Source organism: Microcaecilia unicolor, chromosome 3 (assembly GCF_901765095.1).
Source record: "Microcaecilia unicolor chromosome 3, aMicUni1.1, whole genome shotgun sequence".
NCBI lineage: Eukaryota > Metazoa > Chordata > Amphibia > Gymnophiona > Siphonopidae > Microcaecilia > Microcaecilia unicolor.
Genome location: NC_044033.1, coordinates 226,170,190 through 226,182,524, shown reverse-complemented (window position 1 = coordinate 226,182,524; position 12,335 = coordinate 226,170,190). Strand labels below are relative to the sequence as shown.

At 43.0% G+C, this 12,335-nt stretch overlaps 2 protein-coding genes across 4 annotated transcripts in view; both read left to right on the top strand.

Moving 5' to 3' along the window:
- LOC115466338 (butyrophilin subfamily 1 member A1-like) overlaps nt 1–12,335 on the top strand; it is a 1,244,786-nt gene that overhangs the window by 449,463 nt on the left and 782,988 nt on the right. The window lies entirely within an intron of this gene.
- Nucleotides 1–12,335, top strand: part of LOC115466339 (butyrophilin subfamily 1 member A1-like) — a 384,019-nt gene that overhangs the window by 98,633 nt on the left and 273,051 nt on the right. For all 3 annotated transcript variants that reach the window (XM_030197519.1, XM_030197521.1, XM_030197520.1), the window contains exons 9-10: nt 561–581; nt 2,625–2,645. In XM_030197519.1, the coding sequence (XP_030053379.1) occupies nt 561–581; nt 2,625–2,645 (42 nt within the window). The remainder of the gene's footprint in view (nt 1–560; nt 582–2,624; nt 2,646–12,335) is intronic.

Sequence of the window (12,335 nt, the reverse complement as noted above, 5' to 3'; positions counted from 1 at the left end):
AAGGACAGTCCCTGCTCAAAGAGCTTACAATCTAAAAGCCCCACCAATTCCCTCGGGACCTGCGCACCCCGCATGTTAGCTCCCGCATATATACATATATGTGTAACATACCGCTCTCCGCGATGCAAATCAAAACGTCTGGCACTCTTTAACTGCCTAGAGACGCGACTACGAGGGATTGGAGGTACACCCGCGCTGTGCTCTCCCCGCTGTCTAGTTCAATGAGCACCCCTTGATGCACCACAGAGCTTTTGCAACTGCTTGCTCGTCTATACAGCGCTGCTCTCTCCCTGATGTCCCGATTCAAAAGAAACTCCTCCTTTCCTTCCTTTCTTTTCCCTTTCATTTCTCTCTGCCCCCCTCCCCTTCCTTGCATTAACCCTTTGCCTGCTTACCTCACCCTTCTGTCTTTCCCTGCACCCCCCTCCCTTCCCCCCCTCCCTGTCCTCGCAGGCCATTGGCCCGGTTGTGCCCAGCCTCCCTTTAGGAGGTGTGGCTGGGTTCTTTCTAGTGCCAGTAATGCTGTATCACTGATTCTTCCTACTTTTCATCTCTTGTAGAAATGCTGACTGCAGATAAGAGTAAGTAGTTTTCTATGTATTTTCTGTGGCTGAAATAATAACACTTCATAAGTCTTGCCCATTATGGTTCAATGGGACAGAGTCTGCATGGGTTCAGCAAAGGGAAGTCTTGGCTCAGCAATTTGCTTCATTTCTTTGAAGGCATAAATAAACATGTGGATAAAGGTGAGCCGGTTGATGTAGTGTATCCTTTTCTATGATTACCCCTAAACTTTTAACAGATGCTACCCATGATATATCTTCTGTTTCACTCATCAATCATCTCATTACAATATCTTACAGAATATTAGCTAAGCCTGAACAAATAGTTTTGGATACATTCTGTTTCAATTTACTCAACTCCAAACAAACCTTCACCTCAGCCAGACATAATTATAATCTCCTCAAATCTTGTTGCTATCATGTAACAGGCAATTGATATAGTTATATCTATATATATAAGCTAAAATACTATGTTTCCTAATTAACCTGCAAAAGAAAGCACCAAGAGCCTTCAAAATAGGTCCAAAGTTCCTTTAATTATACACCTTTTGAGAACAATTTTAAAAAATGATCCGACACGGGCCATGTTTCTGCGCGTAGCGCCTGCATCAAGGGTCCCAGAAGTTGTGGGAGCAATATTCAGCGGCAAAATTAGCTCAACAAGGGTCGTGGAAGCTATGTGCAGCGGCAGTATTTGCTCCTCCGCACATAAGTTCAAATGAAAGCGTTCTCCCTCAATATTACGGTCCAATGAGTTAAATTAACCTCCTCAATGGTTGCAAATAACATGTTATATAGAAGAGGGGAAAGGAGAAACACAGAAGGCATTTAATCAAAATATGATGTTTTAATCTTTCAGGGGTCCTTTTACAAAGGCGTGCTGAAAAATGGTCTGCGGTAGTGTAGGCGCGGGTTTTGGGCGTGCGCAGAATCATTCTTTAGCGCACCTGTAAAAAAGGCCTTTTTTTCTGAAAATGGACATGCGGCAAAATCAAAATTGCCACGCGTCCATTTTGGGTCTGAGACCTTTCCTCCAGCCATGGACCTAGCGTTAAAGAATTTGGGCAGAAATGACCTATGCGCATCAGAAAATAAAAAATATGTTTCAGATGCGTATATTGGACCACTTGAACTTCAGAAAATCACTAAAAACCAACCTCTTCAAAAAGGCCTACCCCAACTACCCCACATAACCCTCTTCACCTACCAACACAGCATGACTGTGATCGAACAGGACAACATGCAATCTTCATCCATTCCGACCCTCCACTTATACCTCATACGATCACTATACAACTTTGTATTTGTTATCCACCGACTGGGCAAACGCCTTTGACGGTACTATGTAAGCCACATTGAGCCTGCAAACAGGTGGGAAAATGTGGGGTACAAATGCAATAAATAAATAAATATTGGAGCCTAAGATAGGCGCACTTATGCATGATTTTCTATCAACTTGCAAAAATCCAACAAGCCCCTAACCATGCCCCCAAATTTTTATGCATGATAGGATTTAGGCGCAGTCCTTTATAGAATTAGATATGTGCCTAAATCCTAATTATTGCCAATTACTGCTGATAATTGTTAACTCCCAATTATCATTACTGGTTTGCTTGTGGTTCATTGAAGTTGTGCATACTCTTTCTAGAATTACGCTAAGCGTGTCTTAATGTCGATTTTTCAGGCACAATATATAGTTCTGTTAAGGATGGATCATTAGCGCTTCCTATGTAGGAATTGCTTTGTGTTCCTGTGTTAAATCCTAGCAGTTACCACGTGCTAATGACTACATTAGTGCACGACCTGTATAAAATATATCCTCAAAAAGAAAAGCATTAGACTTGCAGCTAACACCCACTAAAACTCCAAATCCTAATGTCCTTTAGTAAGCATACCGCTAAGTAACATTTTGAGCATTAATTTAAGAACTCAGCCCTAGTAAATTTTCAGAGAGGCCAGTTTAGGAGCATAACTCTCAGTTTCAAGCACACATCCTTTGAGTATCAGGCCCAATGGCTTTTTTTGAGTGTACTGACTCTTCTCTGTTTTGTTTTCCTGTAGGCAAGCTTTCTGCAGATGTTGGTGAGTAATTTTATATTCATTTACTGTGGTTGAAAATATTCCAGCTCCTAAGTCATTCGTTAGGAGTATAAATAATTGGGGGGGGGGGGGGAGCTGCTGAGCAGGAAGAGTGATTACAGCTTGGTAACCGAGCTCCTGCTGATTAACTGAATATAATCAAGCATCCAGCAACATTGCATCATAATCCTCATTTTTAACATCAAATTCAGAAAGTGCTAACTTGCATGTATTATGTCGGTAAACAAGACAGGGAAAAGACTCAGAACAGAGTCATCATTATCAATCCAACAAAATAGAAGGTGAGGCCTCTGAAACACTACTAGAAGAAATTTGCTCCTTAAAAGAAATGCTACTAGAAAATAAAGAACACTTACAGAAGACAAAAGCCAAAAGCAGACATATCTTCAATAAAATCTGAATTATCTCAATTCAGATCTCGTATTGAAATCTTGGAAAATAAACAAGATGCTGCAGACAATAATATCAAACAATTACTACTACTACTACTACTACTATTTAGCATTTCTATAGCGCTACAAGGCGTACGCAGCGCTGCACAAACATAGAAGAAAGACAGTCCCTGCTCAAAGAGCTTACAATCTAATAGACAAAATACAAAGACAATACAAAGAGATTGGGATCCTTGAAAGAGAGATTGAAGATATAAATAATTGTGCCAGAAGAAATAACATCAGAATTTTGGGAATACCAGAAGCAGCTGAAGGTAACTCATCCTCCCCGTCTCATCTGCCCGCAACCTCGGAGTCATCGTCGACTCCTCCCTCTCCTTCTCTGCGCATATCCAGCAGACAGCCAAGACCTGTCGCTTCTTCTTCTTTAACATCAGCAAAATTCGCCCTTTCCTCTCTGAGCACACCACCCGAACTCTCATCCACGCTCTCATTACCTCTCTCCTTGACTACTGCAACCTACTCCTCACTGGCCTCCCACTTAACCATCTATCCCCCCTTCAATCCGTTCAGAACTCTGCTGCACGTCTTATATTTCGCCTGAACCGATATACCAATCTCGACTCAGGCCCGCCCAGTTTACAGCAGCTGAGTAGCCAGCCACAGTGTTGCTGCAGACTTATTTTATTCTGTTGGTCAGCGGCCCGACCCGCTCAGCCACCTCCCACCTGCTTTTATCGGCAGCACGAGAGCTCCTCTTCCTTGTCGGCCAGCGCAGCCTCTTGTTATCCAGCTAAACACACAGTTTCGCGGAGTCGCAGATTCGTGGCTGCTGTTAGCAACCTCTGCTGCACATGTGCGTCACCCTACCACGCTGCACTCTCTGCCGTCTCCCTCCTCCTCGGGCCTGGCTGGGGCCCACCCCGCACGGCATGATGGCGTTGCGGCTGCGCCGCATGCAGTGCCGCATGGGAAAGGTTAGGGCGCGGCTCCAAATTCACACTGTGCCTGCCTAAACCACAGCCCAATTTGCACCGGTGACACCAAAGCCTCTGAAGGTAGGAACACGCCAAGAGAGTGCCCTCTCACATAATTTCTTTTCACTGCAGAAAGATTTTGGTTTCTCTGTTCTCTGGAAGTTTCAGTATTGCTAGCTTGACTACTCATTAACTTCTTAATTCAGGCATGCTTTTCTCACTCCTCTGTTATGTGAGAGGAATACTGTCTGGGCTCCCAGTAAAATGCAGAAGAAGCATGGGCTAAAAATACCAGAGGAGACCCCAGCAAAAATGCATAGGGGGTAGGGTCTGAAAATGCCATAGGAAACTCCAGTAAAATGCAGAAGGGGCAGGGGAGTTAAAATGTAGAGGAGACACCGCCAGTAAAATGCAGAAGGGGCAGGGACAAAAAATGCTGGATATTCAGACTCCAGAGTTAGTGTAGCTGCTGTCTGGCCTTGGCTCTTCCACTCAGGTGCAAACTGTGAATTATGGAAACCAAGACTGGAATTGCATACTGTGAGAATGTGGTGTGAACTTTGCAGGATTCATTTTTTATTTCCTTTTGTCTATCGTTTTTTATATTTTGGACTACTAACTGTTTGAAATGATTGTGTAATGCAGATCATTTTCAATTGTAAGACAACTTGTTATAATGTCCGGTGTAACTTTTTTTAAAAGTAACCTTTAATACAACCTTCAACAGCAATGAAGAAAACCTCCAATTATTTATCTTCAGTTTGCTTAACTGAGCTGACCTTAGAGTAATTGCCGCACCCTACACAGTAACATTGTATTAAGAAATCCTTCAGGCCGGTGGTGGGCGGCGGGGCTGGTGGTTGGGAGACAGGGATAGGGCTGGGCAGACTTATACGGTCTGTGCCAGAGCCGGTGGTGGGAGGCGGGGATAGTGCTGGGCAGACTTGTACGGTCTGTGCCCTGAAAAGGATAGTTACAAATCAAGGTAAGATATACACAAAAAGTAGCACATATGAGTTTGTCTTGTGGGCAGACTGGATGGACCGTGCAGGTCTTTTTCTGCCGTCGTCTACTATGTTACTATGTTACTATGTAGGGATGGGCTTCCAGAAAATGCTTGTTTGTGCTGCTGTTGGGTTTTTTTGTGTGCGTGTGTGTGTGTTGTTTACAGGAATTTTCATTTTAGACAGGTTTTGCTGGCCATTTCATCATTTTGTCAGTTTCCAACTCTTTGGAAATAGTGCACGCCATTTGGAAACAGGATTGGCATAAGTGCCAAATCCACACTGTGCCTGCTTGTTCCCTGCCGGCCGGGTCTGTGATTGTTTTCAGTCAGTTTGTTCAATCACAGTAGCACTCCCCCGCAGCACCACTCAGCTACAGAAGCCAGGTAATAAATGCATCTATATCAATTGAGATAAAGATTATCCCTTGTTATATGTTTCGTAAGGCTTTGGAAATGTACTTGTGTAAAACATAGGTTCTGGGTAAAGTCTGAGGAAGAGGGGTTTTTTTTTCTTATTAGTTTCAAACTGTATTTGAAACTAAGAAACTGGTATGTCCAGCTTCTTTTACTATGTAAATCGCACTGAACTCCTTTGGGGATGTTGCGATTCATAAGAAATAAAGTAAATTAAATTATATGTTTAAATATTTTTTTACATGTCGTCATGTAGTAGTAATTTTACTATTTTGTACTCAAAATGCTGGTGGTGGCGGGCTTCTGGGTGGGGTAAGCACTTCACTGCCTAGGGCAAAAAAGGTATATTTAAATATTTAAAATATACCTTTTTTTCGTCCTAGGCAGTGAAGAGCCCACTACCAGCCAGCATTTTGATTATTCTTGTAATCAGAATGATGGCTCTAGTCTGGTGGTGGGCTTCTGGGTGGGGGTGGGCTCTTCACTGCCAAGGACGAAAAAAAGGTATATTTTAATCATTAAATATACCTTTTTTGCCCTAAGCAGTGAAGTGCTTACCCCACCCAGAAATTCACCAACAATAAATTTTAATAGTGCCCAAGCAGGTTCATTTTTAAAAAGTTGTCTATTTCTCTCATTTTGGCAGGTTTTTGGGTGGGGATGGTCTCTGAAGTGCATAGGTTAAAATTAAAAAAAAAAGTGTAGGTGGTTTTCTCTGGGTGGACTGATGTGGAGGTGGGCTCTGCATGGCCCAGGACATTAAAAAAAAAAGTATTTTATATTTAATGCCATAGGGGGTGGGTAGGGAGTAGGATAGGGCTGACGGTAAGCTACAGGGAGGGAGGGGTGCGGTGGTAGGATAGGGCTGATGTTTAGCTATGGGATGGATTGTGGGGAAGGGAAAGATTTGATACTGGGCTACAGGGATGGATGGAGGGGGTAAGGTAGAGAAGGGAAGGGCTGATGCTGAGCTATGGGGATGATGGATAGGGAGTAGGGAAGGGAAAAGCTGATGCCAGGCTGCTGGGATGGATGTTTGGGGGTAGGAAAGGTCTTTATGTTTTTTGTTTTTGTAATATGTTTTAAAATTAAGTGTGTTGAATTGTGATCTGCTTAGAATTGCAGCGATAGTATGGCATAGAAATGTGGCTTTTCCAATGGGATATGTATTGCTGTTGTGTACATTCACTGCTGCCTTTTTAAAGGTACTGTTATTGGAACTGGTGTTATGGTTTGCAATATAGGCGCTAAGAAGCCTCTTGCAGGATTTAGTGTTACTTCACAAAGTACCTGACAGTGATGGGATTTTGTTGCTATTATTGAGGTGCTTCCAGAACTTGAATACATTGTTATATGTCATTGCTGTAATTATAATGCAGGATCCTGTCATGTGTGTTGAGATGTTTGCCATTATAGTAGACTTACGTCTGGTCAAGTTTGATATGGCATAATGTAACTATATTTACAAATATCGGTTTTTAAGTATGTATGTGGTTTATATTGATGCAGGGCAGCTGTTGGGCAGCATTCTAAGGCATTAGTTTGTAGTATCCCAAGAAGCACTATTCATACCTATATACATAGTGCCCACCCATATTAGCTCTGGGCCCACCCAAAAAGTCAGGTCTGGCTACGCCACTGCGATATACTCATATCACCCCTCTCCTCAGGTCACTTCACTGGCTTCCGATCAGATACCGCATACAGTTCAAGCTTCTCCTTCTTACCTACAAATGCACTCAGTCTGCAGCCCCTCATTACCTCTCTACCCTCATCTCCCCTTACGTTCCCGCCTGAAACCTCAGCTCACAGGACAAATCCCTCCTTTCAGTACCCTTCTCCACCACCGCCAACTCCAGACTCCGTCCATTCTGCCTCGCCTCACCCTATGCTTGGAATAAACTTCCTGAGCCCCTACGCCAAGCCCCCTCCCTACCCATCTTCAAATCCTTCCTCAAAGCCCACCTCTTCAATGTTGCTTTCGGCACCTAACCTTTATACCTTTCAGGAAATCTAGACTGCCCCTATTTGACTGACTGTACATTTGTCCTTTAGATTGTAAGCTCTTTGAGCAGGGACTGTCCTTCTATGTTAAATTGTACAGCGCTGCGTAACCCTAGTAGCGCTTTAGAAATGTTAAATAGTAGTAGTAGTAATAATATTAAATTTGGAATCCTTCATACCTTCGCGTTTGGATTTACAATTTCAACGATGCTTTGAAACAGAAAGAGCTCATCAGGTTCCATCAAGGCCTACACCACAAAACAAATATCCCAGTCCTATCGTTATGCGAGTGCTCTGAAATGAACAAGTGGTTACCATCATGCAGTGCGCTCGTTTCGAGCTCTGATTAAAAGAGACGGATCAACAATTCAATTCTTACCAGAACTTTACAAGAACACGGTGAAAATTTGTAAACAATATTTGGAATTTTGTTTTGGACGTTTCTGGGAGAAGGACGTCCATCTTCTGATTTATGTCAAAAGATGGACGTTCTTCTCTTTTGAAAATGAGCCTCATAGTAACCCCACCGTTTACTAAGCTGCGGTAGCAGCTGCTGCGCAGCAATGCCAACACAGCCCATTGAAAGTGAATGGGCTGTGTGGGCATTACTGCACTGGCTTAGTAAATGGGGGTAAACTGGTAGTTTTCTGTAAATATCAAAGGGTTTGTGTAGATGTAAGACACTGGTTGCCTTGAGCCTTTATATATCCATACATAGAATGTCAATGTGATTACAAATCCTATTTTAAGTATGTATCCAAAGGTTTCCATGTCTGAAGAATGGCCTGTATTTGTTTAATAGCAGATTTTAATTAAAACTTTTGATACCGTACATACTGTGTTCCACCAGAATTTATCATCTAACACGTTTGCATTTTTCCACTTGCCTAGAATCATCTGCAGGGCAATGGAGATTAAAATATCAAAAAGTTTGAGATCTGTTTTCTGCACATATAACTTGGTTTCACAGTGGAATATAGCTTGGATATATTTCCAAATTTGTATCCAGTACAACTTAACCCATTAGTGCCCAATGTTCCCATATTTGGGAACAATATGGGGACATTGGGCACTAAATTAATCAGTGGACAAAATGTTTCATATGGTTTAATATACCTTCGGATTTGGGACAATGCCAAAAAGAGTTGTTGAGGAAGAGACCCATTTTTCATTTTTTCATAGCTGTCCAAATTGCCCTATGTAGTAAAAAGTAAAGGATTGTGCTTATTTACTTTGAGCCATAAATGAGATCAATCAGTATTTATTTATGTTTCAATCATTTTTATTCAAAACTTAAGAAGAAAAGTTAACATCATCATGTATGAACGTCTGATATTTCCCCCCCATGTGGCTAAACTAACACATAGTACTTCTACCCCAACAAATAGGACTTAACCTTCCCTCCCCTTCCCTTCCCCATCAATATTTATTTAATATATTTATTTATTGGTGCTTATATCCCACATAATCTGAATGTTGATTATTCAATTCTATGTAGCTTACAATAATTAAGACTAGAAATGCATTATATATATATATATATATACAGTGGGGGAAATAAGTATTTGATCCCTTGCTGATTTTGTAAGTTTGCCCACTGACAAAGACATGAGCAGCCCATAATTGAAGGGTAGGTTATTGGTAACAGTGAGAGATAGCACATCACAAATTAAATCCGGAAAATCACATTGTGGAAAGTATATGAATTTATTTGCATTCTGCAGAGGGAAATAAGTATTTGATCCCTCTGGCAAACAAGACCTAATACTTGGTGGCAAAACCCTTGTTGGCAAGCACAGCGGTCAGACGTCTTCTGTAGTTGATGATGAGGTTTGCACACATGTCAGGAGGAATTTTGGTCCACTCCTCTTTGCAGATCATCTCTAAATCATTAAGAGTTCTGGGCTGTCGCTTGGCAACTCGCAGCTTCAGCTCCCTCCATAAGTTTTCAATGGGATTAAGGTCTGGTGACTGGCTAGGCCACTCCATGACCCTAATGTGCTTCTTCCTGAGCCACTCCTTTGTTGCCTTGGCTGTATGTTTTGGGTCATTGTCGTGCTGGAAGACCCAGCCACGACCCATTTTTAAGGCCCTGGCGGAGGGAAGGAGGTTGTCACTCAGAATTGTACGGTACATGGCCCCATCCATTCTCCCATTGATGCGGTGAAGTAGTCCTGTGCCCTTAGCAGAGAAACACCCCCAAAACATAACATTTCCACCTCCATGCTTGACAGTGGGGACGGTGTTCCTTGGGTCATAGGCAGCATTTCTCTTCCTCCAAACACGGCGAGTTGAGTTCATGCCAAAGAGCTCAATTTTTGTCTCATCTGACCACAGCACCTTCTCCCAATCACTCTCGGCATCATCCAGGTGTTCACTGGCAAACTTCAGACGGGCCGTCACATGTGCCTTCCGGAGCAGGGGGACCTTGCGGGCACTGCAGGATTGCAATCCGTTATGTTGTAATGTGTTACCAATGGTTTTCGTGGTGACAGTGGTCCCAGCTGCCTTGAGATCATTGACAAGTTCCCCCCTTGTAGTTGTAGGCTGATTTCTAACCTTCCTCATGATCAAGGATACCCCACGAGGTGAGATTTTGCGTGGAGCCCCAGATCTTTGTCGATTGACAGTCATTTTGTACTTCTTCCATTTTCTTACTATGGCACCAACAGTTGTCTCCTTCTCGCCCAGCGTCTTACTGATGGTTTTGTAGCCCATTCCAGCCTTGTGCAGGTGTATGATCTTGTCCCTGACATCCTTAGACAGCTCCTTGCTCTTGGCCATTTTGTAGAGGTTAGAGTCTGACTGATTCACTGAGTCTGTGGACAGGTGTCTTTCATACAGGTGACCATTGCCGACAGCTGTCTGTCATGCAGGTAACGAGTTGATTTGGAGCATCTACCTGGTCTGTAGGGGCCAGATCTCTTACTGGTTGGTGGGGGATCAAATACTTATTTCCCTCTGCAGAATGCAAATAAATTCATATACTTTCCACAATGTGATTTTCCGGATTTAATTTGTGATGTGCTATCTCTCACTGTTACCAATAACCTACCCTTCAATTATGGGCTGCTCATGTCTTTGTCAGTGGGCACACTTACAAAATCAGCAAGGGATCAAATACTTATTTCCCCCACTGTATATATATATATAGTAAAAAAGGAAATGAAACGGGCGCTAGCAAGGTTGTCCTCTAATGGCAATTATGTTTTTTTTTTATCTTTAACAATTTTTATTGAAGGTACAATAAAATTGACAGCCCTCCAACTCAATATATAACTTGTATATAGCAACACAACCCGTATAATTACAAGACAATTAGTGCCCCGACAGAACTTTTACTTTTTCTTCCCCCCTTCCCAACTCTACTTCCTACCCCCCCCACCCCCACCCCAGTTTACTACTCAAATCCTGGCGCGAATTCCTAGTTCCCTCTTCCTTCCCTATCCCATCCCCCCTCCCCCATCCTGCATGCACAACTCTTATCTTATGGTTCCAATCCTTCTGTATTACCCATGGCAGCCTATTCAGAACTTGGCTACGTGTTCTTGGTGACACCTTATTCAGATATCTCCTCCATACATTCAAAAAACTCAACTGCCGCCTTGGCGTGAGTCTTGCCCCCCTTGATTCCCATAACGTGAGTTGATGGAGCTTATTCCTCCAATACCAATAGGAGGGAGGTGTGTCCGATATCCAATGATTGAAGATACATTTTTTCCCCACTATGCAAGACTTACTTAAGAAAATACATTCCCCCTGCGTGCCCACTTCCCAGTGTCCAATGATACCAAACAACATTCTTTCAAATGTGAGAGCAATCAGGAATCCTAACACCCCGCTAAGGAATTTTACAATATCTTGCCAGAATGATTGAATATATCTGCACTGCAAAATGCAATGCATCAGTGTTGAACCCCCCTGCTCACATTTTTGACATTTGTCAGAATCTACTCCCCCTGCTTGGAATGCCCTTCTTTGAGAGAAATAGGCTCTGTGTACCACTCTGAACTGGCACTCCTGGAGTTCCGCACTATGGACGATCCGCGGCACCCCTACAAGTGACCTCATTATAAGGTGCTCAGTTATTGACTTCTGTGCATCCTGACTCCAACGCGCTGTACTTCCAGGCTGCCCTTTCTCCAATTCTTTACAAAACCAAGAGACCGAGACCTGCCCAACCGCGTCTCCCTCTATGAATTCCCTCAACTGCTTCCCAAAACCCAATGACAGACCATCTTTCGGAAGGCTATGCACATAGTGAGACAGTTGATGGTATGCCAAAATTGTTGTCGGTCCCCTCGAACATTTCTGCATAAAATCATATGCTGAGATTAATGCTCCGTCTTCCTGAAAAAAACTTTCTAACAGTGCTACTCCCTGGTCTTTAAGTTGTCGGAAAACAATATTTTCTTTGCCTGGTGTGAAATCATCATTTCCATATAATGGAAGCAACACACTACTGGATGGATCCTGTCCCCACCTCTGAAGCAACTCCCTCCACAAATGCCACAGAGGCCCCAGCAGTACACTATTCCAAACCCTCTCAGGAATTTTTTTTCTGTTTTACATGTAACAAGTAATTCACATGCCACGGGTGAAAATATGCCCGTTCCATAGTCCTTATCTGTGTAGGTGGTAGTGCCCAGGATCCAACCCCATAGGTGCCTCAATAAACATGCCTGATTATACGTACGCATATCCGGCAGCCCAAACCCCCCCTGCCTCTGAGCCCCTACCAGATACTGCCATTTCATCTTAGGCTTTTTGCCTGCCCAACAAAAGTTCACCACCATTCTCCGGAGTACTGTCAGATCTCGCCTCAATAACCTTATTGGAAGAGCTTGCAAGGCATATAGCCAACGTGGAAAAATTATCA